This window comes from Salmo salar, chromosome ssa01, assembly GCF_905237065.1.
Source record: "Salmo salar chromosome ssa01, Ssal_v3.1, whole genome shotgun sequence".
NCBI lineage: Eukaryota > Metazoa > Chordata > Actinopteri > Salmoniformes > Salmonidae > Salmo > Salmo salar.
The window spans coordinates 47,477,727-47,505,726 of NC_059442.1; the positions used below are offsets into that span (position 1 = coordinate 47,477,727).

At 41.5% G+C, this 28,000-nt stretch overlaps 1 protein-coding gene across 1 annotated transcript; it reads right to left on the reverse strand.

Annotated features, from left to right (window-relative positions):
- Positions 1–3: 3 nt before the first annotated feature.
- Positions 4–27,993, reverse strand: LOC106602973 (GTP cyclohydrolase 1). Its single transcript, XM_014196063.2, has 6 exons — positions 27,405–27,993; positions 20,858–20,967; positions 18,809–18,864; positions 6,099–6,130; positions 5,615–5,699; positions 4–4,179 (listed from the first exon to the last, which is right to left on the reverse strand). The coding sequence occupies exons 1-6, from the start codon at positions 27,766–27,768 to the stop codon at positions 4,053–4,055; spliced, it is 774 nt and encodes a 257-aa protein (XP_014051538.1). The 5' UTR covers positions 27,769–27,993; the 3' UTR covers positions 4–4,052.
- Positions 27,994–28,000: the final 7 nt, after the last annotated feature.

Genomic DNA, 28,000 nt, shown 5'->3' on the forward strand with positions numbered 1-28,000 from the left:
AGGTTCATAGTTCTTACATATTTAATTTTCTTTGTTTAAAACACGTTCAAATGACCACAGTAAGAGGTGTAACTTAAATGACAGTGGTGAAGGAGCCTGAAGAACAGGCCCTCCTAAAGAAGGCCACAGAGACAATGTAGGAGCTGTCTGACTTTTGCACGCACCTTCTCCCACCCCTGACAGATACAACCCCAATGGCCAAATCAGACTGGTTAAAACCTACCCATTTCAGAGTATTATATATTTCCAATAAATGTACAACTACACCACTTGCTACTATTCCTATTTATCATAACGTTTCCATCCACAGTTTGAGAGTAAAGTCATACTGTATGAAAATAAATCACAACAGGTGTGATGGAAAGTATCGGTAGAAATGTCGAAAATCTGTTCCGACATGGTGGGATCATTTTTGTCGAAAATAAATATACGACAAATGCGGTGGGAAGCCTTTATGTGCAAATAGATTTTAATAAACCTTATCGAAGTAAACTTGGGAGTCATGTGATGACATGGAAAAACATTTGAGTTTATAGGCAGATTAAATCGTTTTGATGAACTTTCATGATGGTTAAGTGATGGACGGTGATGAGCTTCATGCACAAGTTTTATTTGAATGCTGGCTACATGAACAAAACTTGGCTGCCAATTAACAAATAAAAATGCTATTGCTCTCATCCATATTTCATATAACCTACCCTGTCCAAGTTGTCAGCGAACTGTTCTAGACTAGAGCATGCCAGTGTTGCCAACACATTTTCAGGGTAAATTGCTAGAGGCGGGTTGATTTGTTGCTAAAAGTTGCTAAATGACGTTGTGATGTCATTGCGTCATTACGTAGAATACACAATAACGTTACGCAAAAAATATGATTTGACGTTTGTTCAGCTACAGACTCCCGCTATTTTCTGTACTTCTGGGTGTTCAATTTTGATTGAGACATGTTGATTGATGTTGTAAGTTCTTTTCAAGATCAAACATTCGTGACCAACTATATTCATTGGGTTTGGCTCGTTGAACCCGTACTACTACTGCTGCTGCAGTCAGCCAACAATGATTTGCAATTTGCTGAAATTGCTGCTGGCCTGCTGCTGCCTGTGCACGAGCTGAGCGCCTGCTGCTGACGTCACTCACAATGCACATTTGCAGCCCGGCACGTGTGTTGTGACTAAGTGTGTGACAGAGAAAATCGTTTTTGTGTCATTTAGAGGGAAAATGCGTGCATTTTAGTGTTTGAGTCACTTTTCAAAAGTTACTAAAAGTTACAAATACATTTTTAAAAGTAGCTAAATTTGTTGCTAGGTGCTGTTTGAAGAAAAAGTTGCCAGTGTAGTCTGAAAAGTTGCTAAATCTAGCAACAAAATTGCTCAATTGGCATCACTGGGGCATGCGCCAAAACCAGATAATAACAAATGTGCGCTAACGCAACAGTTTGTGACAAAACCATCCGTAGAGTTACAAATGCAATGGTAAATGGGAATTTAAACGGCAAAGTTATTTTCATGTGCACGGTCATCACACACCGCTTTTTATCGACAACAAGTCAATTTCTTGTATCTCTGCTGTGATTTTTGAATATTCACATAAAAATCTGTCGCAAATTGGATGGAAACCTAGCTACTGAATATTTTTCAAATGTTACTATATTTTAATATCCCTGCTGAAGAGAGACGAGCCTACACAAAATGTTAAATATTAGAGAATGCACTCACAGATATGCAAATGCAAACATACAGTATACGTGACATTGCAGAGGATTGTACTGTTCTCAAGTGCAGCATATTTTGACATTTAAAAAGTCTAATAGAAATCTGAAACATTTATACACTGACATACATAGATATATTCAGAGTTGACATTAGAAGGTTAACAGAGTTGATGCGTTCCTTTACCAAGAGGTGAGACTCCTACCTCTAGTCTCTTCGAATTCATCGGTTGGAAGTGAATTCTCCATTCTCCTCCAAAAAAAAAAGTAAGGCTGCTCAAGATAGAGGTCAGCGGAATATATACTGGGCTGGCCCGCAATTTTGGAAAATACACTTGTAGATTACACACAAAATTAAAAATGCACACAGACCTACACGACTTACAGATACGAAGCTAGTGGTGCCCAATAGAGACCCTAACTGAATTCTGAAATGCACACTTGGGGGATACAGAGAAAGCCTCATTTGTCAATCTGTACCTTTTGCACTATTGTGATACCTACAATAGTGTGACTATTGACGAATAATGTACAGTGTATGTACGGTGTCCATATTAGGCCAGCCTCTGACAACTCCTCCTGACCGGCTTGTCCTATTATGGACACCGTTTAGTGCCATCTAAATCATCCTTCATTGCACTATCCAGTTACCATCTAGTCATTGTAACTGCACCGTTGGAAACTTTGGTCAAAGACAAATACAACAATCAAAACTAACAGCAACATTACATCACATCATTTGAACTCCAGTTAACATGTTCAGTAACCCATCATTGTTGGTTTCCTGAAGTTGAAGGGCGCAGTATACAGTACCTTGAGCAGTAGCTACCAAATTTGTATGAGTGTATGTTGCTCCCCCTTTGTGTATTAGTTAATGACAAGTACAGTAGACCGGGACTGATCCTTCTGATAGGTCTGTCAGCCTAAGTGCTAATTGTTTGACGAATGGGTTTGAAGCATTTGGCTTGAGCAGGAATATGACGCCATGTGAAAAGGACACTTACCACACTTGAATAGGTTTGGCTCAAGGCAAGGTTAAATACATACGATTATAGTAATCCGTAAATTGACATTTAAAGGCAATGTTCCTGGTTTAGCGGAGACGGCATTCACGGTAAATGCTGCATACAATGAGTGTAAAAAAACATTAAGAACACCTTCCTATTGAGTTTGAGTTTATTTTTACAGGGACAGTGCACATTAATCAACGTTTCTGTAAACGTGCCGGTTTTAGCCAACCGGCTAATTTTCAACCGCAGTCCCTGGGCAGGTTTTTAAAAACAATTACAATACAGACAATCAATGAGCACACGCAGAGCAAGTTGAGTTGAGTGCACCCCCCCAGAACAGCCTTAATTCGTCAGGGCATGGACTTTACAAGGTGTTGAAAGCGCTCCACAGGGATGCTGGCCCATGTTGACTCCAATGCTTCCCACAGTTGTATCAAGTTGTCTGGATGTCCTTTGGGCGGTGGACCATTCTTGGAACTGTCGAGCGTGAAAAGCCGAGCAGCGTTGCCGTTCTTGACAAGAAAACTGGTGTGCCTGGCACCTACTGCCATACCCTGTTCAAAGGCACTTAAATCTCATCTTTCCCATTCACTGTCTGAATGGCACACATTCTCAATTGTATCAAGGCTTAAAAATAATTATTGAACCGGTCTTCTCCCCTTCATCCACACTGATTGAAGTAGATTTAAGTGACATCGATAAGGGATCATATCTTAACTGGATTCACCGGGTCAGTCTGTCATGGAAAAAGCAGCTCAAAAAAAATTATTATTTTTTTTTTTTTTTTTACACTCAGTGTATGTCGGCTCAAACGCAAAATTACCTTTAAATTTATATCGCGGAATCTATAATGCTTCAGCTTTACAGATAGGGTTTTATTCAAAAACTGACATATGGTCCTAGCTTATATGGATAAAAATATATCAGGATCAAAGTAAAAAAAGATTGATAAATTGTTTTCAATATTACGATGTTTCTATGTAGGTGTAAGTATCTTTACTGTAATTGGTAGTTCAATTTGATTAAAAGTAAATCAAAAAATAAAGGACAAAATTAAGCAACCATAAAACACTAATCATTGAGCCAGTGTTTTTTTAGGTTAAGCCTTCCACCTGGCAGACAGCATTAAGTAAGATTGTCATGTACACACACGGCTATGTCATGTGACCATGTGATGATTTGGAAGGGGGTGGAGGGATGGAATAAAACGCACACACACCCACCAAGCCCGGACTGTAGGCTTCGTACAGAAATTGCTGTGTGCTGCTCCAACCAGGCGACAGGGAGCGTGGATCTGAGTTGGGCTGTGCAGCAGGTTTGTGGGCCGGTCGTCCCTCTCAGCTCCTGATGAGGGTGAGGAACTCGTCCCGTGTCTTGGGGTCCTCCCGGAACACCCCCAGCATGGTGCTGGTCACAGTCTTGCTGTTCATCTTCTGCACCCCCCTCATCACCATGCACATGTGACTAAGCAGGAAGAATGGAGGAGAGACAAAATGCATCATTATACATTGGTGTTATACAGTGGCAAGAAAAAGTGTGAACCCTTTGGAAATACCTGGATTTTCTCCACAGTGTTGTGTGTTCCTTCCAAACAATGCAACTTTAGTTTAATCTGTCCACAGAAAATTTTGGAACATCCAGGTGCACTTTTGCAAACTTCAGATTTTTTTGACAGCTGTGGCTTCTTCCGTGGTGTCCTCCCATGAACACCATTGTTTAGTGTTTTACGTATCGTAGACTCGTCAACAGAGATGTTAGCATGTTCCAGAGATTTCTGTAAGTCTTTAGCTGGTACTCTAGGATTCTTCTTAACCACATTGAGCATTCTGCACTGTGCTCTTGCTGAAAGATGACTGCAAGAGCACAGCGCAGAATGCTCAATGTGGTTAAGAAGAATCCTAGAGTACCAGCTAAAGACTTACAGAAATCTCTGGAACATGCTAACATCTCTGTTGACGAGTCTACGATACGTAAAACACTAAACAATGGTGTTCATGGGAGGACTTTCTACATTTTTAGACAATTTGTCTTACCGTGGACTGATGAACATAAAGGCTTTTAGAGATACTTTTGTAACGCTTTCTAGCTTTATGCAAGTCAACAATTCTTAATCTTAGGTCTTCTGTGATCTCTTTTGTTCAAGGCATGGTTCACATCAGGCAATGCTTCCTGTGAATAGCAAACTCAAATTTTGTGAGTTTTTTATAGGGCAAAGCAGCTCTAACCAACATCTCCTGGTCTCGTCTCATTGATTGGACTCCAGGTTAGCTGACTCCAACTAGCTTTTGGAGAAGTTATTAGCTTAGGGGTTCACATACTTTTTCCAACCTACACTGTGAATGTTTAAATTATGTATTCAATATAGACAAGAAAAATACAATAATGTGTGTGTTATTAGCTTAAGCACACTGTTGGTCTATTGTTGTGATTTAGATCAGATCAAATTTGATAACCAATTTATGCAGAAATCCACGTAATTTCAAAGGGTTAACATACTTTTTCTTGCAGCTGTAGTTATTAGATGTGGGTGTATGAGAAATGTCCTGTTAGTGACGCATTGAAGATTGTCCAGATATGACCTTGCACAATATAGTTGGTTTCATTTATGTGTGTTTGTGTTTTGACTGACATTATTGCATTGGCAATAAGGGACTTTTGCCTCTGTGGATAGACTTGACCCAAATAGGGTCGCCTTAAATGGACAGATATTGTCCAGAAACTACCTCATTGGGAAGAGAAAGAGCACATTGTTTTCCTAAAACTAAGGATTTGTTAATATGAATGTGTATACACCATAGAGCTAACATTCAAGCCACATTTTTCCATAGTGCATCTTTAATGTCTGTTTGTATGGGGCTCTTAATATCAGTGGTGAGGGAAAAGGGAGAAAGAGACATACGTTGCCTCAATGACGACGCCCACCCCGGCAGGCTGCAGAGCTTCAGTGATCGCCACAGCGATTTGTTTGGTCAACCGCTCTTGAACTGAAAGAGAACAGACAGATAAACACGGTCCAAGTCAGAGTGCAAAGTCAAACATGATATCTGACATGATCGACCATGACATGGCAGGTTCATGGCAGGTTACCGTTTGTTCTAAGTAACAACACTTACCAGGCTGTCAACCAACTGACCATCTCGAAAAAGGACAATGTGGGAATAAAAATAATGCACTATTTGAATTTTAATGCAATTAATAAGTTGTTACTGTAGTAATTACAGTGTAAGTATACACGAATGACAAAGTGCAACTTTGATAAAGTCCTAAAAAAAAATAATAATACCCAAATATTGTCTTTGAGACAATAAAAACTCTAGGTGCAGTTCACTTTATTGTCCATCAACTCTCAAAGTATAAATTGATTGTTATATGTCTGGAAATACCTTGCAGTCGACGGCTGTAGATTTCAACAATCCTGGGGAGAGATTAGGGGGAAAAAACTTTCATTACATGAGAACACCCAAGTGGTAAGATTTACAGTGAGGCAAAGAGGCTTACATTGTCAAAGAGAGATTACACATTCTTCAGGGACAGAGTGGAAACTAGAAAGAGACATGAGAGCTCTTCACAACAGAGGTCACATTTTACAGTGTCGGTCAAATAATTTGATTTGTATTGGGTCGGACAGGTTGCAGTTTCTAAGAGCTGTTGTAATTTGTGTGTCTAAAGAACAGACTCAATCAAATCCATCACAGCATTGATTATAAAGAATTTGCCTTCACAATAACTTTGGGAAATCTTTGGATGCATCTATCAGTAATAGTAATTTATCTGCTACAGTGTTTCTTCAGGACCCATAAATGTTGTGATTTAATATGAATATTGGGTAAAAAAGTGCTATTTTTGTGTACATTCTGCAATGTCTTTGGTTTAAATAAGCCCCAAGTCAACATAGTGCCTTCAGAAAGTATTCGTACCCATTGACTTATTCCACATGTGTTACAGCCTGAATTCAAAATGGATAAATACATTTTTTCCCCCCTCAACACACACACACACACACACACACACACAATACCCCATAATGTAAAAGTGAAAACATGTTTTTAGATTTTTTTTCGCAAATGTATTACAAATGAAATACAGAAATATCTCATAAGTATTCACACCCCTGAGTCAATACTTTGTAGAAGCACCTTTGGCAGTGATTACAGCTGTGTCTTTATGTCTAAGAACTTCCCACACCTGGATTGTGCAACAGTTGCCCATTATCCTTTTCAAAATTATTCAAGCTCTGTCACATTGGTTGTTGATCATTGATGGACAACCATTTTTCAGATTTTGTCATAGATTTAATTCAACTAATTTGGCCACTACGTAAAGTTCACCGTCCTCTTGGTAAGCAACTCTAGTGTAGGTTTGGCCTTGTGTTTTAGGTTATTGTCCTGCTGAAAGATTAATTAATCTCCCAGTGTTTGGTGGAAAGCAGACAAAACCAGGTTTTAGCCTGTGCTTAGCTCCATTCCGTTTCTTTTTTTATCCTGAAAAACTCCTTAGTCCTTAAATTATACGCATAACATGATGCAACCACCACTATGCTTGAAAATATGGAGAGTGGTACTCAGTAATGTGTTATATTGGATTTGCCCCAAACATAACACTTTGTATTCAGGACAAAAAGTGAATTGCTTTGCCAATTTTTTTGCAGTATTTCTTTAGTGCCTTGTTGCAAACAGGACACGCTTTGGAATATTTGTATTATGTCCAGACTTCTTTCTTGTCATTGTCAATTATGTTAGCATTGTGGAGTAACTACAATGTTGTTGATGCATCCTCAGTTCTCCCATCACAGCCATTAACCGCTGTAACTGTTTTAAAGTCGCCATTGGCCTCATGGTGAAATCCCTGAGCGGTTGTAAACCAGTGTGAAATGGCTAGCTAGTTAGAGGGTGCGCGCTAGTAGTGTTTCAAATCGGTGACGTCACTTGCTGAGACCTTGAAGTAGTTGTTTCCCTTGCTCTGCAAGGGCCGTGGCTTTTGTGGCGCGATGGGTAATGGTGCTTCGAGTGTGACTGTTGTCTATGTGTGCAGAGGTTCCCTGGTTCGGGGCAGAAGCAAAACTGTTACATTGATGCGGTTGACCCGGATCACTGGTTGCTGCGGAAAAGGAGGAGGTCAAAAGGGGGGTGAGTAACTGGTGTGAAATGGCTGGCTAGTTAGCGGGGTGCATGCTAGTAGCGTTTCAATCGGTGACGTCACTCGCTCTGAGACCTTGAAGTAGTTGATTCCCTTGCCCTGCAAGGGTTGCGGCTTTTGTGGAGCGATAGGTAACGATGCTTCATGGGTGTCAGTTGTTGATGTGTGCAGTGGGTCCCTGGTTCGAGCCCAGGTAGGCGCGAGGAGAGGAACAGAAGAAATACTGTTACACAGCTATCTTCCTCTATGGCAACGGAGTTAGGAAAGTCGCCTGTGTCTTTGTAGTGACTGGGTGAATTGATACCCCATCCAAAGTGTAATTGATAACAACATCACCATGCACAAAGGGATATTCAATGTCTGCTATTAATTATTTATTTTTGTAACTACCAATAGGTGCCCTTATTTGTGAGGCATTGGAAAACCTCCGTGGTCTTTTAAGTTGAATGTGTGTTTGAAATTCACTGATCAACTGAGGGACCTTACAGATAATTGTATGTGTGGGGAACAGAGATGAGGTAGTTATTCAAAAATCATGGTGAGGTTAAACACTTATTTCACACAGCGTCAATCCAAGTAATTTATTATGCATCGGCTGTATCACATCCGGCCGTGATTGGGAGTCCAATAGGGCGGCGGACAATTGGCCTAGCGTCGTCTGGGTTTGGCCGGGGTACGCTGTCATTGTAAATAATAATTTGTTCTTAACTGGCTTGCCTAGTTTAATAAAAGGTATAAAAAAAAGTGTGACTTGTTAAGCATATTTTTTCTCCTGAACTTATTTAGGCTTGCCATAACAAAGGGGTTAAATAGTTGACAAGACATTTCAGCTTTTCATTTTTAATTAATGTAATTTTATTTTTTACTAAATGTAATAAATGTTAAATTCAGGCTGTAACAACAAAATGTGGAATAAGTCAAGGGGTGTGAATACTTTCTGAAGCCACTGTGCATACAGATGTAGGAACTTAATTTTAGCCAGTTTACTACAGCAGGAAATGTGAATGATAATTTAAATTTTTTGTAGCGGTTGATACATTTTTCATATGAGGAAATCAAGTCTGACATTTTAAAGTAGAAATTAAACTTTAGAAGCCTTTTTAAACCTTGAATAGACTACAAGTTTTAATTTCCTGCTGTGCAGGAAAATTCTCAGCAAGAAAAGAGAGATCAAATTCTGGTGCTTTTCTAGGAGTGTGTGTGGTATTCTGTGGCAGTTACACTGACAACCAGTTGCAAGTTCCAACCTCCAGTGAGTCAATCTGAGTAGCAGAGCAGTGGATCACGCTAGCCTCATCATAGCCCGACATCCCTTCCCCTTTGACCCAATGCTCTTTTACAAACATGACCTCTCCTATCCCTGCAGTTCCATCACTTGGCTCAGCAAAATGCCACAGAACAAGAGGATTACGAAGACTTTCAAAATGGCCGGATGCGTCGATATGAAGGAATAAAACTGTTGCATCCATCTCAATGAAGCACATTTTGGAGGTTTTGGGTGCAACGCCTTTCAGAGCTCAATTCTTATAAAATTGTATACGTCACATGCTTCATAGACAACAGGTGTAGACTAACAGTGACATGCTTTCTTGCAGGTCCATATCCAACAATGCAGAGTTAGATATTTTTTATAAAAATATAGCCACACGAGGAATAAATACAGTGAATAACAAATAAAAATAACATGGCTATAGACAGTGTACAAAATATTAGGAACACAATCTTTCCATTCCAGACTGACCAGGTGAAAGCTATGATCCCTTATTGATGTCACTTGTTAAATCGACTTCAAACAGTGCAGATGAAGGGGAGGAGACAGGTTAAAGAAGGATTTTTAAGCCTTGAGACATGGATTGTGTATGTATGCATGCATGCCATTCAGAGGGTGAATGTGCAAAAGGCCAGCATCCTGGAGTCGCCTCTTTACTGTTGAGACTGGTGTTTTGCGGGTACTATTTAATGAAGCTGCCAGTTGAGGACTTGTGAGGCGTCTTTCTCAAACTAGACACACTAATGTACTTGTCCTCTTGCTCAGTTGTGAACCGGGGCTTCCCACTCCTCATTCTATTCTGGTTAGAGCCAGTTTGCGCTGTTCTGTGAAGGGAGTAGTACACAGCGTTGTACGAGATCTTCAGTTTCTTGGCAATTTCTCGTAGCCTTAATTTCTCAGAACAAGAATAGACTGACGAGTTTCAGAAGAAAGTTCTTTGTTTCTGGCCATTTTGAGCCTGTAATTGAACCCCCAAATGCTGATGCTCGAGATACTCAACTAGTCTAAAAGAAGCCCAGTTTTATTGCTTCTTTAAATCAGAACTACATTTTTCAGTTTTACAAATTATGTTAGCACAAGGGTTTTTTAATGATCAATTAGCCTTTTAAAATTCTAAACTTGAATTAGCTAACAACATGCCATTGGAACACAGGTGTGATGGTTGCTCATAATGGGCCTCTGTACGCCAATGTAGATATCCCATTAAAAACCAGCCGTTTCCAGCTACAATAGTCATTTACAACATTAACAATGTCTACACTGTATTTCTGATCAGTTTGATGTTATTTTAAAATGGGCAAACATTTTTTGATTTTCTTTAAAAAACAAAGACATTTCTAAGTGACCCCAAACTTCTGAATGGTAGTGTATGTGTTTGGGTGTCAGTTATGTGTGAGTCAGTAGAGGCTGGTGGGGGGGGAGAATTATAGGGGGATGGGCTCATTGGAATGTCTGGAATGGAATAAAGTGCAAAAGAGTTCATGCAAAAAAGGGTCAATGTAGGCAGTCCAGGGAGCCATTTGTTTAGCTATTTAGCAGTCTTGTTCAGAAGTCTTATGGCTTGGGGGTAGAAACGGTTCAGGGTCCTGTTGGTTCCAGACTTAGTGCATTGGTAAAAACAGTTTGTGGCTTGGGTGGCTGGAGTCTGACCATTTTTTGGGCCTTTCCAACACCTAAGCTAAGGCCCTAACAATTAAAAAAAAAAGTTTTTTACCTGGCCTTATTTCTATTACAGCATATTGGATGACTGATTCATATTCCATTCACACAGCTCAATGTAACAGCGATAGGTTTAGGCTACATGATACTTGAATTTTCCCTATACCCATCATGAGGTTGCTACAACCTAGCTTACAAATAAAAGTTTACAACGTAGGTGCACTGGTCGAGAGAAAATCTTTTAGTGATCAAGGTGACATATTCAAAAATGCCTTGCACAAACTCACCTGCATTTAGCTGATCTAGGGTGTATTCATTAGTCCAAACAGATGAAAATTCAGTTGTGTTTATCGCCGTTTCGTTCCGTTTGCTTCCATTTAAGAAACGTTTTTCAAAAGAATATACCCCTAATAGTCTACTTTAATAGCTGCCACATACAAACAGTATGATCACTTTGCTCGTCGTATAATTCCTTCTCACATCTATTCGCTAGTCTGTGACCCCCCCAAAAAAAAACACTAAGCCAAACCTTCATGCCATAACCGCTAAATCGTTCTCACCATATTAGCTAACATCATAGTCAACATACAGTTGAAGTCAGAAGTTTGCATACACTTAGGTTGGAGTCATTAACACTAATTTTTTCAACCACTCTACAAATTTCTTGTTAACAAAACTATAGTTTTGGCAAGTCGGTTAGGACATCTACTTTGTGCATGACACAAGTCATTTTTCCAACAATTGTTTACAGACAGATAATTTCACTTAATTCACTGTATCACAATTCCAGTGGGTCAGAAATGTACATACACTAAGTTGACTGCCTTTAAACAGCTTGGAAAATTCCAGAAAATTATGTCATGGCTTTAGAAGCGTCTGATTGACATCATTTGAGTCAATTGGAGGTGTACCTGTGGATATATTTCAAGGTCCACCTTCAAAGTCAGTGCCTCTTTGCTTGACATCATGGGAAAATCAAAAGAAATCAGCCAAGACCTCAGAAAAAAAATGGTAGACCTCCACAAGTCTGGTTCATCCTTGGGAGCAATTTCCAAACGCCTGAAGGTACCACATTCATCTGCACAAACAATAGTATGCAAGTATAAACACCATGGGACCACACAGCTGTCATACCACTCAGGAAGGAGACGTGTTCTGTCTCCTAGAGATGAACGTACTTTGGTGCGAAAAGTGCAAATCAATCCCAGAACAACAGCAAAGGACCTTGTGAAGGTGCTTGAGGAAACAGGTATAAAATTATCTATATACACAGTAAAATGAGTCTTATATCGAAATAACCTGAACGGCCTCTCAGCAAGGAAGAAGCCACCGCTCCAAAACCGCCACAAAAAAGCCAGACTACGGTTTGCAACTGCACATGGGGACAAAGATCGTACTTTTTGGAGAAATGTCATCTGGTGTGATGAAACAAAAATAGAACTGTTTGGCCATAATGACCATCGTTATGTTTGGAGGAAAACTGGGGAGGGTTGCAAGCCGAAGAACACCATCCAAACCGTGAAGCACGGGGGTGGCAGTATCATGTTGTGGGGGTGCTTTGCTGCAGGAGGGGCTGGTGCACTTCACAAAATAGATGGTATCATGAGGCAGGAAAATTATGTGGATATACTGAAGCAACATCAAGACATCAGTCAGGAAGTTAAAGCTTGGTCGCAAATGGGTCTTCCAAATGAACAATGACCCCAAGCATACTTCCAAAGTTGTGGCAAAATGGCTTAAGGACAACAAAATCAAGATATTGGACTGGCCATCATAAAGCCCTGACCTCAATCCCATAGAAAATTTGTGGGCAGAACTGAAAAAGCATGTGCGAGCAAGGAGGCCTAGAAACCTGACTCAGTTACACCAGCTCTGTCAGTAGGAATGGGCCAAAATTCACCCAACTCATTGTGGGAAGCTTGTGGAAGGCTACCCTAAACATTTGACCCAAGTTAAACAATTTAAAGGCAATGCTACCAAATACTAATTGAGTGTATGTAAACTTCTGACCCACTGGGAATGTGATGAAAGAAATAAAACATTCTCTACTATTGTTCTGACATTTCACATTGTTAAAATAAAGTGGTGATCCTAACTGACCTAAGACAGGGAATTTATACTAGGATTAAATGTCAGGAATTGTGAAACTGAGTTTAAATGTATTTAGCTAAGGTGTATGTAAACTTCCGACTTCAACTGTATCTACTAGAACTAACGTGTTAGTAAACCCGCTACAATCATGCAGTACAGTGTACAGCAAGCAGTTACACTGGCGAGCCCGGGTTGCTATAAATTAATAGAACAAAAAGCTTACCTCGACTTGGAAGAGTTCCAGTGTTGGATAGTCATAGGCAGCTAGCTAACAAGGCATCACTATCTGTTTGAGCAAGCGAAATTTGATAGCTTTAACGTTACTTAGCTAGCGAATGCAGCTGCAATATATAACTTTTTGGGCGACCCAACCAAATTCACATAGAAGTGTGTGTTATTCACTGAACAAAAATATTAACGCTGAATTACTTAGTTCATATAAAAGGAAAATCAGTCAATTTACATTTTTATTAGGCCCTAATCTATGGATTTCACATTACTGGAAATACAGATATGCATCAGTTGGTCACAGATACTTAAAAAATAAAGTAGGGCGTGGATGAGAAAACCAGTCAGTTTCTGGTGTGACCACCATTTGCCTCATGCAGCGCGACATCTCCTTCACATAGAGTTGATCAGGCTGTTGATTGTGTCCCTTGAAATGTTGTCCCACTTCTCTTCAATGGCTACGTTAAGTTGCTGGATATTGGCGGGAACTGGAACACGCTGTCGTACACGTCAATCCAGAGCATCCCAAAATATGCTCATGTCTGGTGAGTATGCAGGCCATGGAAGAACTGGGACATTTTTAGCTTCCAGGAATTGGTGTACAGATGGCGGCGGATGAATGGCACGACAATGGGACTCAGGATCTCGTCACGGTTTCTCTGCGCATTCAAATTGCCATCGATAAAATGCAATTGTGTTCATTGTCCGTAGCTTATGCCTGCCCATACCATAACCCCACCATGGGGCACTCGGTTCACAGGATTGACATTAGCAAACCACTCGCCCGCATGACGACACATCTGCCCGGTACAGTTGAAACTGGGATTCATCCATGAAGAGCACACTTCTCCAGCGTGCGAGTGCCCATCGAAGTCGGTTACGAAGCTAAACTGCAGTCAGGTCAAGACGCTGGTGAGGACAAGCACGCACATTACCTTCCCTGAGATGGTTTCTGAAAGTTTGTGTAAACCCACAGTTTCATCAGCTGACCAGGTGGCTGGTCTCAGACGATCCCTTAGGTGAAGCCGGATCTGGCGTGGTTACATGTGGTCTACGGCTGTGAGGCCCATTGGATGTACTGCCAAATTCTCTAAAACTATGTTGGAGGCGACTCATGGTAGACAAATTAACATGTAATTCTCTGGTAACAGCTCTGATGTGCATTCCTGCAGTCAGCATGACAATTGCACACTCCCTCAAAACTTGAGACATCTGTGGCATTGTGTTGTGTGACAAAACAGTACATTTTAGAGTGGCCTTTTATTGTCCCCAGCATTATCACACTGTTTAATCAGCTACTTGATATGCCACACCTGTCAGGTGGATGGATTATCTTGGCCAAGTAGAAATAACAGGGATGTAAACATATTTGCGCGCAAAATGAGAGAAATAAGCTTTGTGCGTATGGAACATTTCTGGGATCGTTTATTTCAGCTCATGAAACCAACATTACATGTTGCATTTATATTTTTGCCCAGTATAGATCTGTCATTATCATTGAAAGCAAGTCTAAGAAAGGGTAGATCTGTTCTATGAGCGCTATTTCTATTGCTTCCCGTTCTGAAGTTTTGTTTGTGTCTTTTACTTTCGTACACCGAAAGTAATTGCAATTGCGCACACATTGATGTCAGACATGCACCAACTGTACCCTAATGCTCTGTTGCTGATGACTGGGATAAATGCAGGAGCAGATTTCAGCAGCAAGACAAGGCGCCCTTATATCAGTCAAAAAGAGGTTATCTGGCTTATATGATGATGGTTATAATGCAGTGTCATAGTGTATTTTCTTAGTCCAAGTAAAGTGACACAGGATGGTCATAATGCTTCATGACAGTGTCATAAAGTGTATTTTCTACAAGTTATTAAAAAAAATGCAGAAAATAAAGGATTTAAGAAACGAAAGGAAAGTTCTTGGCAGGGATTTTTTTTTTTAATAAATGTGGGTTTTGACACTTATGTTGGCGTCATAACCAGCCATACAATAACGCAAAATGTTATAACGGGGATAAATATGGGTCATGAGAGTGTTATGACCATATTATGACAGGTTATGACAAGTTGTCAGCTATTATGACATGGTTATGACTCCCGAGTGGCGCAGTGGTCTAAGGTGTCACTATAGACCCTGGTTCGATCCCGGGTTGTATCACAACCGGCTGTGATCGGGAGTCCCATAGGGTGGCTCACAATTGGCCCAGCATCGCCCGTGATAGGGGAGGGTTTGACCGGGGCAGGCCGTCATTGTAAATAAGAATTTGTTCTTAACTGACTTGCCTAGTTAAATAAAAAATGTTAAATAAAATAAGAATGACTCTGGGTGTCAAGTAAAGTGTTAATTAGAATTTTAGCAACCAGGAAAAAGGCAGAGACATTACTTCATATTGCATCTAAGTGAAAATTGCTATGAAATATAGCTAGCGCTCTTGCTCTCGCTTCTCCTTAAATTTGTTTAAAACTGTTCAACTATTATCTTTCTCTCTCTTTGTGTCAACTACTCAACACATGTTATGCACTGCAGTGCTAGCTAGCTGTTGCTTATGCTTTCAGTACTAGATTCATTCTCTGATCCTTTGATAGGGTGGACAACATGTCATGTTCATGCTGCAAGAGCTCTGATAGGTTGGAGAACATCCTCCAGAAATTGTCATAATTACTGTGTAAGGCTATGGAATGGAGTGAGAACCATGAGCCTCCTAGGTTTTGTATTGAAGTCAATCTACCCAGAGCAGGACAGAAACGAGCTGTCCTCCAGCTACACCCAGAGAGTACTGTTGAGGCTACTGTAGACCTTCATTGCAAAACAGTGTGTTTTAATAAAATTATACTAAACATATTCACGTCCCCAAATAATTTATCTAAAAAATAACTTTAATGTTTCACTATTTAACATTTTCAGAAATTGGTCTTGGATGATGTTGCTGATGTGAGCCATGACCAGCCTTTCAAAGTATTTAATGGTATGGAGGACTGGGATTGAAGGAGTCGGATGTATTTGACTTTTTGTTTGTCAGAATCATAGACTGGGGATTAATTTTTATTTAGTTTGTCAGATTTTCATGGAATGCTTTTTACTGAGCGGCTGATGTTTGTATTTAGTCTATTTTTGGTTTTACTGTGTTATTATTTTTTATTTAGTTATTTAGACAGGTTACCTTGGCATTCTTGGGCACAGGCACTATGGTGGTCTGCTTGAAACATGTAGATATTACAGACTGGGTTAGGGAGAGGTTGAAAATGTCAGTTTAGCCACTTGTCAGCTGATCAGTACATGCTCCGTGTACGCGTCCTGGTAATCCGTCTGCAGCCTTGAGAATGTTAAACAGGTTAAAAGTCTTACTCACGTCGGCTGCGGTGAGCGTGATCACACAGTCGTCCGTAACAGGTGATGCTCTCACACATGGTTCAGTGTTGCTTGCCTCAAAGCGAGCATAGAAGGCATTTAGCTCATCTGGTAGGCTTGTGTCATTGTGCAGCGCATGGCTGGGTTTCCCTTAGTAATCCGTGATAGTTTGCAAGCCCTGCCACATCAGACGAGCGTCAGAGCCAGTATTGAAGGATTTAATCTTAGTCGTGTATTGACGCTTTGCCTGTTTGATGGTTGGTCGGTGGGCGTAGTGGGATTTCTTATAAGCGTCCGTGTTAGTGTCCCACTCATTGAAAGCGGCAGCTCTAGCCTTTAGCTCAGTGCGGATGTTGCCTGAAATGCATGGCTTCTGGTTGGGGTATGTACGTATTGTCATTGTGGGGACGACATCGTCGATGCCCTTATTAATGTAGCCAGTGACTGATGTGGCGCACTCCTCAATGCCGTCGGATGAATCCCAGAACATATTCCAGTCTGTGCAAGCAAAACAGTCCTGAAGCTTAGCACCCACCTCATCGGACCACTTCCAAATTGAGCGTGTCACTGGTACTGCCTTTGAGTTTTTGCTTGTAAGCCGGAATCAGGATGATAGAGTTATGGTCAAATGGAGGGCGAGTTTTGTATGAGTCTCTGTGGAGTAAAGGTGATCTGGAGTTTTTTCCCCCCCTCTAGTTGCACAGGTGACATGATGGTAGAAATTAAGTAAAATGGAGTTGAGTTTTCCTGCATTAAAATAACCGGCCACTAGGAGCGCTGCCTCTGGATGAGCATTTTCTTGTTGACTTATGGCCCTATATAGCTCGTTGAGTGCGGTCTTCGTGCTAGCATCGGTTTGTGGTGGGAAATAGACAGCTACGAAAAATATAAATAAACTCTGGGTAAATAGTATGGTCTACAGCTTATCATGAATTATTCTAACTCCTTAATATTAGAGATCACGAACCAGCTTTTGTTAACGGCCCGTTGGGGAGTTGCAGTGATGAGACAAGATTGTAATTGGATATTACGAAAAAAATAGAACTAAAAAGACACACCCCACCCTTGAGTTTACGAGACACTGCCGTTCTGTCTTGCCGATGCATAGAAAAACTAGCTAGCTTTATAATAACCATGTCCTCGTTCAGCCACAGTTCTTCAGGTCCCGTTGATAGGATAGTTTCAAACAGAGCTCGTCTAGTTTGTTCTACAGTGATTCGCAGATAGAACAGATAGTAGGGGTGGTTTATTCACTCTCTGCTGTGGTTTCATCAGAGTGCCCCCACGTCGGCCTCTATAGGGAACGTCTTTTCCTCTTTTGAGTGTCTGGGATTAGGGCCTGGTCCTGGTTGAGCAGTAGGTCATTGAAGTAAAATTCTTCATCCAAATTGGAGGTTAGTGATCACATTTCTGAAGTCCAGAAGCTCTTTTCGGTCATAGGAAACAATGGCAGAAACATTATGTACAAAAAAAAAAGTTAAGATTAGCACAATATTTTTGTTCAGGAGCCCATGAAACAGTTTTTACCGCTACACATGCCAGCGCAATTACCTGAAGTGTACTCTCCAAAACAAAAGTAACTCTTTCAAAAATAAAAGTATTGCTGGTATTGTGTTTTGTATGGTGAGCACTGGTGTATGAGCGTATGTATGTGTGTGTGCCTGCGTAGCTGCGTGTGGCATAGACACCATGGCCACATGGGTGGGGAAGGGAAGTAAGAGTATGTATTAGTGAAAGGGGCTAAGCCTCAGGTATTGGGGTCAGATGGGATCAGAATCCTCTCGTCACATACACACTCCTAATCAGCTTTAGGTTCCACCCTGAGTGGCCTCTCCACCTAAACAGCCTCACAGCAAACTCTACCGCTATGCTACACGAACGCTACACTGTAGAAGCTAATGTATAGCTAACCTACTAAACCCAGGTCCAGCTCTCTGGGCTACAACATGAGTCAGCCTCTTAGTTCATCGCCGTGTTGTAGTTCCTATTATTTAATAGGTGACCATATTGTACTGTATTGCCTGAAGGACTGTCTAGGAACAGATTACATATTTGTATATAATACTGCACACATGGATTGAGTCTAGGTAATCCCAATCCCTCCAATTTCCCAATATCCAACCCTACTGTTAGAATTTTTTGTTATAGGAATTCCATACCTTGGTGCGGTTCCCTGGTATACCGGCAAGAACTTCAATAGCTAACAATATCCACACTGAAGAAGGCTGTTAAGTCAAGTCTTTTGTACACTATCCCCTTTGTTCAAAATAATTTTTACTGCAATCGAAAAATTAAGCTTTTTGCGACATCCATTACATTTCTCTCATATCACAATAGCAAACACACTATTACACTTTCCATACCCTTACCTGGCCAGCTTGCTGAGGCCCAGCACCCTCTTATTGGGGAGGTAGCCTATATGGACCTGGGGGAGAGAAGAGAGACCAATTCTGCCATTAATGATGGCAAAGTTCCGCATTATAGCATATTCACAACAGACAGTAAATCATGTCCCAAATTCTGCACTGCCAAACAGACCCAACTGGCATGATAATGTACAGTATATATATCTCAGTGTTTGAAGTGGGCTGGATATGACTCAATGGATTCCACCCCATGTCTTTTGTGTATAATAAGACTGTTAGCCCGCTGAGCTAAAGCCTAGGCATTAGCTCAGTGAGCGAACACATTTCTCCTCAACAAGTTCTCATCACGTTATGAAGGCAAGCTGAACATTTGCTTTCCATTCCGAATACCTTGATGGGCTGCTGCGTGGGAAAGATATGAATCATAAGAAGCAAAGACAAAAGCAACATTTATCTAAAGGCCATCGGAGAAGTGAAGGGGAGGTAAGGATAAATAAGCAGCAGATGAAAGCCCTGAGGAGGATTGAGCTCTAGACTCTCCTCCCCATCCAGCTGGTGAGCCCGCTACTGCATATGACTGGAAGGCTAAATGACCCCTCTCCACCCATTCCCCACCCACCCTCCACTCAAATGTCAGCAGCAATGTGCTGAAACGGGCAGAGAGAAAGGGCATGAATGCAAGGATTTCCCCTCCTACTCTTTTCTCCCTCTTTTTGCTAGGTTGTGATAAAATGCATTTCTGAACAGGGTGTATATAAAAAAAAATGAAGAAAAATAAGAAACTCAATTCACTTTGAAAAAAAAAAAGGGATTCACGTTTGATTAAAAGTGGGGTTCAGATAATGGGCATCAAGGTTTTTCAAAGGTATGTGGTGTAAAAGTAGGCCTAACAGCATAGCTCAACGAAAACAAATACCACCTTGTTGTGAGGTGATAAGAGACATTAAAAGCGTTACAAGACGACTGACTGGACGCACAAAAAAAAAAAAAAAATATAATAATAATAATAATAATAAAAAATAAATTAAAAAAACAGAGCCCTGACCTTACGGGCAGAAATTGGTGAGTCATTGTAGCGCTCAGCGATTGGCTCAGATAGATACGAGAAATATATAAGTGTGTGGATAAGAGGTGACTGGCACTTGTGATGACAACAGGGAGCTATCAGCGGGGGAATAAGGTGGACGGGAGTAATGTGGCCTGACAGCCAGCCGCTGACAAACACACACCACAAAGACAAAAACAACCAGTGTGTGTATGTGTCCAGAGAGAGTGCATAACACTTGCTACCACTATCATGAAAAGGATATGAAAGGATCAATGGCCTCCCTCTTTGGTCTTAAATGGCAAACACCTGCAGGGTAAGATGAGGGGAGAATAGAGGGGAGGATGCTAGGTCTACAGCACTAAAATGTCAAAACAGGAGAATTTACAAAGGCAACCGTGTCTCACTTGAATCCCCACTGACAGGATTTCAGTTGATTTGGGTTGCATTCCAAATGGCATCCTATTGCCAATATAGTACAAGCAGTGTACTATACAGGGAATAAGGTGCCATTTGGAATGCTGCCTTGGTCAGTGCCAGTGGCCATTTTTCCTTACCAGTAGTTTAATCACAGCTGGGCTCAATTACAGGCTCAGTGGACAAAGGCCTTATCAGTACCCCTGAGGATGTTTCTACATGGGGCACTTATTTGGGGTGTTTAGCAGTGGGTTATTAGGCGTGAGAGTACAGTAGCCTACTAATTTTATTTCAAATTGTGGCATCACCTCAGCAACAGAATTAGGCCTACAACTTCAACCTCGCACACAATTGTATAAAAACATATAAATGTATAAAAATCAACCATGCAAGCCAAGGTAATATAGAAAGTAGGTCTACTCCTTGTTGTGAACAAGATTGCCTGAGAAGCACTTTCGCTGAGTTAAACGTGTATAAACCTTTATTTTTTATTGTGTTGATTTATTGCAGGATCCAACCTAGAAGAAATTCCCCATAATTGAACATTGTGAATCGTGGACTGGTGTGGGTCTGGGGTGCAAATAGGTTACCCTTCCAAAGATGGGCACCAGGTGGTGCTCGCACATGGAGAACATGTCAATGTCCTTTACGATCACCATCTCGTCGTGGTCCTCGTCAAAGATTGCGTCGTTCAGCACGTCTGCGGAAGCAAAGAGAAAAAGAGAGAGTGAGACGGATGAGTGCGAGGCCCATCGAGTCGACGCCATACAGCTCCGAGACACTTAACAAGACACGCAACAGACGAGACCAGACAGCCCTCGGCAACCTAATCATTCACTCTACCTCCATTCCATAAGCCTGCTGTTTTTATCTGGCAAACATTGTAATTATATCTCGACTCCCATATAGCCCTACCGCTCTTCCTGTTTGTCATTTTATTTCATTTTCTCTCCTAGCGGAGCTCATATAATTGTTCAAATAAATCCATGGGTTTTTATCTGTTTGTTGCGATGCTTCTCCCTGACGGAGGTTTTTAATTTCCTGGCCGCCTATCTACAGAGGTTGGGTTGGAATGGGAGGTAAAGTTTCCATGGTAACATGGTGAGTGAGTGGACTGTCTGACTTGTTGCTTTAGGGTCCTGCCTTGTTGTTGTGGTGGTTTTGCCACTTGTCTGTACAAGCAGCAGCCGGTTTGGGCGCTATGGCGATGAGATCACAGGCTAAACTAACAACAGTAATAGTTTCATCATAGGCCATAGTGTTTGTTAAAAGTCAGAAAATGCATGTTTAGGCCTATATGCTGATTGTCACTCTGGATAAGAGCATCTGCTAAATTAGCAAAATGTTAATGTATAGCAGGGGTACTCAATTACTATGAGAAAGTCCACATCACTAAGGACTTAAAAATGGTCCACACACCCCCACACAGTCTTCTCCCTCAGGAGGCTGAAAGAAAAGTTCTACAGCTGCACCATCGAGAGCATCTTGACTGGCTGCATCACTGCTTGGTATGGCAAATGCACCACCCTCGACCGCAAAGCGCTACAGAGGGTGTTGTGGACAACCCAGTACATCACGGGGGCCAAGCTCCCTGCCACCAAGGACCTCTATATCTGGTGGTGTCAGAGGAAGGCCCGAAGAATTGCCGAAGACTCCAGCCACCCAAACCACAGACTGCTCACTCTGCTCTGGTACCGTTTCCTGGACAGTAGCATCAGCTCTTGGACCAACATGCTCCGAGACAGCTTTTACCCCCAAGCCATAAGACTGCTAAATAGCCATAGGACTGCTAAATAGTTAATTAAATGGTTAGCCGGACTATCTGCATTGACCCCATCTTGCACAGACTATGCCCACTCACAAGACTATATACAGTGTATACACACACGCCACGCTGACACTCACCCAAAATACCACACACACACACAGCTACTCAGTTTATTTATTATTATTTTATCATCATCATCATCTATCCTAATGCCTAGTCACTTTACCCTGCCTTCATGTACATATCTACCTCATACATTGATCTGGTACTGATACTCCCTGTATATAGCTTCATTCTTGTGTACTTTATTCCTCGTGTTACTATTTTTCTTTTTATAATAATTATCACAGACAAGTTGCAAAACCACAACAAGGCAGGACCCTAAAGCAACAAGTCAGACCGTCTGCTCACTCCATGTTACCATGGAAACTTTACCTCCCCCTCCAACCCAACCTCAGTAGATAGGCTGCCAGGAAATTAAAAACATTGCTTTGCATCCATGGGAAGGGCTCATAAGCAAGCATTTCATAGTGAAGTCTACACCCTTTGTATTCAGCGCATGTGACAAATTAAATGAGATTTGACTGAATTCCTAATAAAAAACAAATATCTATTATTTTTTAAACATTTTATTTTTTAATGATTATTTTGGGACCTGCAGTCTGTATTGACCCTGCTCTGGGTCAGGATCTAGACCACGGTCCGTCAGTTTAGTATGGCTGATGTACAGGATAAGAATTATTAGAATATCAAGTGCAGTTTCACTAGACTGGTTAAAACAAAATGAACAAATGCTGATTTCAAATCACTGTTAGAATATTATGATTTCTTTATTGACAATTGAAGTTGAAGAGTAGGAGGTAATGGTCTTCAATAGATTCACTGCTCTCTGACACGTTCAGTAGGTTAAAATAAAGTCATTCAAAACATTGTTATCTGTCCATTGATGATAATATTTGACAGTGCTTAAAGGAACAGTGCTACTGTTTGGGTTTTCCACTTAAGCAGTACTCCAAATGTCTCTCTCCCAGCCCAGTATGTTTTTCCAGTAAAGCTCTACTGATGAATTGAGCACCATCCCCAGTTCATCTCACCAACCTGAGGGCAGCAGATGTTCAGAGAGCAGTTGCCCCTCACCAGTCTGGTTCTCTACAAACACCCCCACCACACACGCACAGCAAAAGAACAGGAAATCAAATCAGCATCAACTCATCTCAGACAAAAACCACACACAGTCACTATGGCTACATTACAAATTGTTAGGGGTTGAGAGCACTGGTGGCCAACCTGCTTTCTCTATCCCCCTCTCCCCTTTTCTCTCTCTCCTCTCTCCCTCACTACCTTTCTCTCAATCCCCTGTAGCAGTGCTGTCCTCCCCCTGCCCCTTTCGCATCAACACCTAAATGAGAAAGAAATACCTTAATGATTGGTTGACAAATAATGCATCCCACAATGCAGGTGATGGCTGCATGGTGCACTTGGTGAGAAGCAACTGCACCAACTCGAAGGAGACTTCATCAAAAACTGCAAGTCTGACAATTTTATACCTATAAAGCAACACTTTGAAAGGCGGTGACCAACGATGGTCAACGACTTGACAAAAGTGATTCGCTGGAACGTGACGTATACATATTGCTTACTGCCTTCAAATGCAGTTATGAAGGATATGCCATTCAGGTTTTTCTTGGAAATCTCATGTGTTGATAGCATCATACATAAACATGAATGGAATCTCTTCCTATGAATACCTTCTTCCTAATTCATAATAAGCACATAGCATAATGCATAAATGAGAAGTAACATGAACCCTCTTCATATCATCATACCGAAAAATGAAAAGTAACACTTCCTATGAATACCCTCTTCATAATGCATTATATGCACAATATATAATAATGCATGACATAGGTGCTAATAACTGCTCATAAGGATCTAGATAAGCAATTAATAAGCAACTAGATAAGGAATTATACAGCCTAGTTATAATTCCCTATGAACAAAATGTTATAATGCACTATATTAAAATAATAAGGACAGTGAGCCTCAAAGGGCTAGATTTCCATTCCACTACGAACCCTTTTTTTATTTATTTTTTTAAACACACGCCGTCTTGCGTAACAAACGAGTCATTATTTTTATTAGCACACAGAAATGACAAAGTCTGGGTCAGCATCGAGGGATTTTAATGGAAATTCTGTGACTAAGTGAGAATGTGTAGAAACTAAGTGCGTGTGTGGATGAGAGATTGTCCACTGTTGGAGTTCGAAGACCCTATAAATTAAGACCGACCAGTTCAGCCCTGCATTATTCACACTGACATCCTGTACGCCCTGGGCACTCATAAAACTAGTCACTTATTTGCTCACACAAACAGACACACACACATGGCAAGTGCAAGCAACCACACAGGCTCACACTCACAAATACACAAAAGTATGTGGACACCTGCTCGTCGAACATGTCATTCCAAAATCATGGCCATTAATATGGAGTTGGTCCCCCTTTGCTGCTATAACAGCCTCCACTCTTCTGGGAAGGCTTTCCACTAGATGTTGGAACATTGCTGCGAGGACTTACTTTCATTCAGCCACAAGAACATTAGTGAGGTCGGGCATTGATGTTGGGTGATTGGGCCTGGGCTCGCCGTCGACAATTCAACCCAAAGGTGTTCGATGGGGTTGAGGTCAGGGCTCTGTGCAGGCCAGTCAAGTTCTTCCACACCGATCTCAACAAACCATTTCTGTATGGACCTCACCTTGTGCATGGGGGCATTGTAATGCTGAAACAGGAAAGGGCCTTACCCAAACTGTTGCCACAAAGTTGGAAGCACAGAATCGTCTAGAATGTCATTGTATGCTGTGGCATTAATATTTCCCGTCACAGAAACTAAGGGGCCTAGCCCAAACCTTGAAAAACAGCCCCAGACCATTATTCCTCCACCAAATTTTACAGTTGGCACTATGCATTGGGGCAGGTAGCCTTCTCCTGGCATCCGCCAAACCCAGATTTGTCTATCGGACTGCCAGATGGTGAAGTGTGATTCGTCACTCCAGAGAACACATCTCCACTGCTCAACCCATTTCATGAAGCTCCCGACGAACAGTTATTGTGCTGACGTTGCTTCCAGAGGCAGTTTGGAACTCGGTAGTGAGTGTTGCAACCGTGGACTGACGATTTTTACACGCTACAGCACTCTGAGGTTCCGTTCTGTGAGCTTGTGTGGGCCTACGACTTCGCGACTGAGCCGTTGTTGCTCCTAGAAGTTTCCACTTCACAATAGCAGCACTTTCAGTTGACCATGGCAGCTTTAGCAGGGAAGAAATTTGATAACCTGACTTGTTGGAAAGGTGGCACTCAGCTCTTCAGTACGGCCATTCTACTGCCAATGTTTGTCTATGGACATTGCATGGCTGTGTGCTCGATGTCATACACCTGTCAGCAACGGGTCTGGGTGAAACAGCCAAATCCACTCATTTGAAGGGGGTGTCCACATACTTTTGTAGTGTATATCCATATATTCACGGGCTCCCTGTGACAACGCGAATATGACACCTATTGCGGTTTTTCCGCAATCTGATTAAACCTATTACTGGACTAAAAAGCACTTTGAATGAAGATTCTCCTTTGTTTTTCATCCAGGCTTAATCTGGGTTTGTGAAACTGGCCATAGAAGTTATTCAGCTCTTCGAAAACTTCAACTCAATGACATTACACATTTAAACAAAGTGGTGGTGCAGAATAAGAGCCAATCCAAAACGGGAGAGAATACCACTTGCTTCAGTGCTCCTGAACACACACACATTCGTGATTCATCGTGACTTCCCTTTTTGCTGGATTTACTGTTTGGTTTGGCCCCTCACATTTCCATACCACTCCCACAACACCTCAAACAGGGGGGAAAGAGCATTGAGACCATATAGACCAGACAGGGTCCAAGCATTCTCAAGTTATCCAAGATGCATGTTTTTCAGCTAGGGAGGATGAGTGTCACTAACACATTCTCCATGTGTCTTTTCAAACATATTACACAGAACCTCAAAGTGCTCCCCGCGAAGCCAACTCCAGATGGGTTTTTGGTGGGTGGGTAATAATACTGCGAGGGGCAGCTCCCCAGCTCCACCACTAAAACAGTCCCAACCGTGGAGAACAGAACCAATAAAGTCTGGTAAGGATGACCAGGGGACTTGTTGAGCCTGGATATGCACGTGAACCGTTTCGTAAGGATGGACAGAGATAGAGGTATTGTGTAGAAAGAGGGATTTCAGACAGATGAGGGAAAAGTCCATCAACTGAGAATATTAGAAACATATTTATTGTAGGGTTACCTGTCTATGAATGTACACTGAACAGAGATTGTGCAGCCTTCTTTCTTGATGTACTATTTTGTACTCAACTGCTCTAAATCACATACTATGGTCATTTGAGTGAAGCCTGTCTCCAGTGCCAATAATGATTTCAAATGTTGTACTGCACAGCTCTAAATAAGAATCTGTAGCTCTTATACTGAACATTGTTTTACAAAAAACAATCAAGTTAATTGAATGTGCAACTAAGCATCTTCTGAAATATCTGACCATAGGCTAAGGATGTAAGAAGTGTGTATATATACACACAGTATCAGTCAAAAGTTTGGACATCTACTCAGTCAAGGGTTTTTGTCCATCTGGTTTGCGCTTAGTGGGACTATCATTTGTTTTTCAACAGGACAATGACCCAACATACTTCCAGCCTGTGTAAGGGCTACTTGATCAAGAAGATGAGTAATTGAGTGCCGCATCAGATTACCTGGCCTCCACAATCACCCGACCACAACCCAATTGAGATGGTTTGGGATGAATTGGACCGCGGAGTGAAGGAAAAGCAGCCAACAAGTGCTCAGCATATGTGGAAACTCCTTCAAGAGTGTTGGAAAATCATTCCAGGTGAAGCTGGTTGAGAGAATGCCAAGAGTGTGCAAGGCAAAGGGTGGCCACTTTGAAGAATCTCAAATATAAAATATTGTTGATATGTTTAACACTTTTTTGGTTACTACATGATTCCATGTGTTATTTCATAGTTTTGATGTCTTCACTTATTCCTCAATGTAGAAAATAGTAAAAAAATAAATTAAAAAAAAACACCCTTGAATGAGTAGGTATGTCCAAACTTGACTGGTACAGTATGTATTATATCAGCAAGATAAATTGCATATTTCTCCTCCCAAAACAGATTTCTTGATTAGAGTTCAGTAGCCTAAGTAAATGACATCTAAATGTCTATATTTCAGGTAAATTAAAAGCCTTAGTTTTAAGGTTATCCATGTCACTTTCTTTTTTACAACATAGGAAAGTGTTGACAACTTGGGAAAAAGGGCATTCCGACTGACTCACCTATGATTTTCTCCTGGTAGCCCTTGGTGAAGAACTGCATGGCTGTCGCGGCTCTCCACGGAGTTTTTAGAAGTCCCTGTCTTTGCGGGTCCTCCCCGAGCCCCCGGAGAATAGTGGTGTAGGCAGCCGCAAGACTAGGCAAGTTCATCTCGTTGTCTTCCATACTTCGGGTGCGCTCATGCTTCCAGACCTCTACCACTGAGGACCCTGTGTGCGAACTCGCCTCACCCGCCGTCCCTGTCCCTTGAGATAACCGGATCTTGGTAGGCCTGTCTTTTTTTACTAAGTGTCCGTTTATAGAACTTTCGTTCGTTGTCGGTTTACTGTCAGCTTCATTGTCGTGACACTGTTTTGAGCGCTCCATAGTTCAGAATTGACGTAAGGTCTTTTCACTAATGGAGGATGCGCTTTCCAGTGTGTTCGCTTAATGGACGCAGCTTTGTTTTTGAACGCACCACCTGCAGAGTACACTACCGTCACCTGAATGTATCAAAGTACATGAAGCACTCTCAGACGTTGGTACCCCATGGCTTTATAAGCGATATAATCCTCGTGCATTTCTATTGGGCGAGCATTTTGTGTACGTCACGTTCTGT

What these genes read in the sequence shown, in the direction of transcription:
- LOC106602973 (XM_014196063.2), bottom strand. Translation starts at nt 27,768, where the DNA reads ATGGAGCGCTCAAAACAGTGTCACGACAATGAAGCTGACAGTAAACCG. An exon ending in GGCCTCAGCAAGCTGGCCAG is followed by an intron (nt 6,131 to 18,808) that starts GTAAGGGTATGG and finishes ATCTCTCCCCAG; the next exon opens with GATTGTTGAAATCTACAGCC. An exon ending in CTACAGCCGTCGACTGCAAG is followed by an intron (nt 5,700 to 6,098) that starts GTATTTCCAGAC and finishes GTTCTCTTTCAG; the next exon opens with TTCAAGAGCGGTTGACCAAA.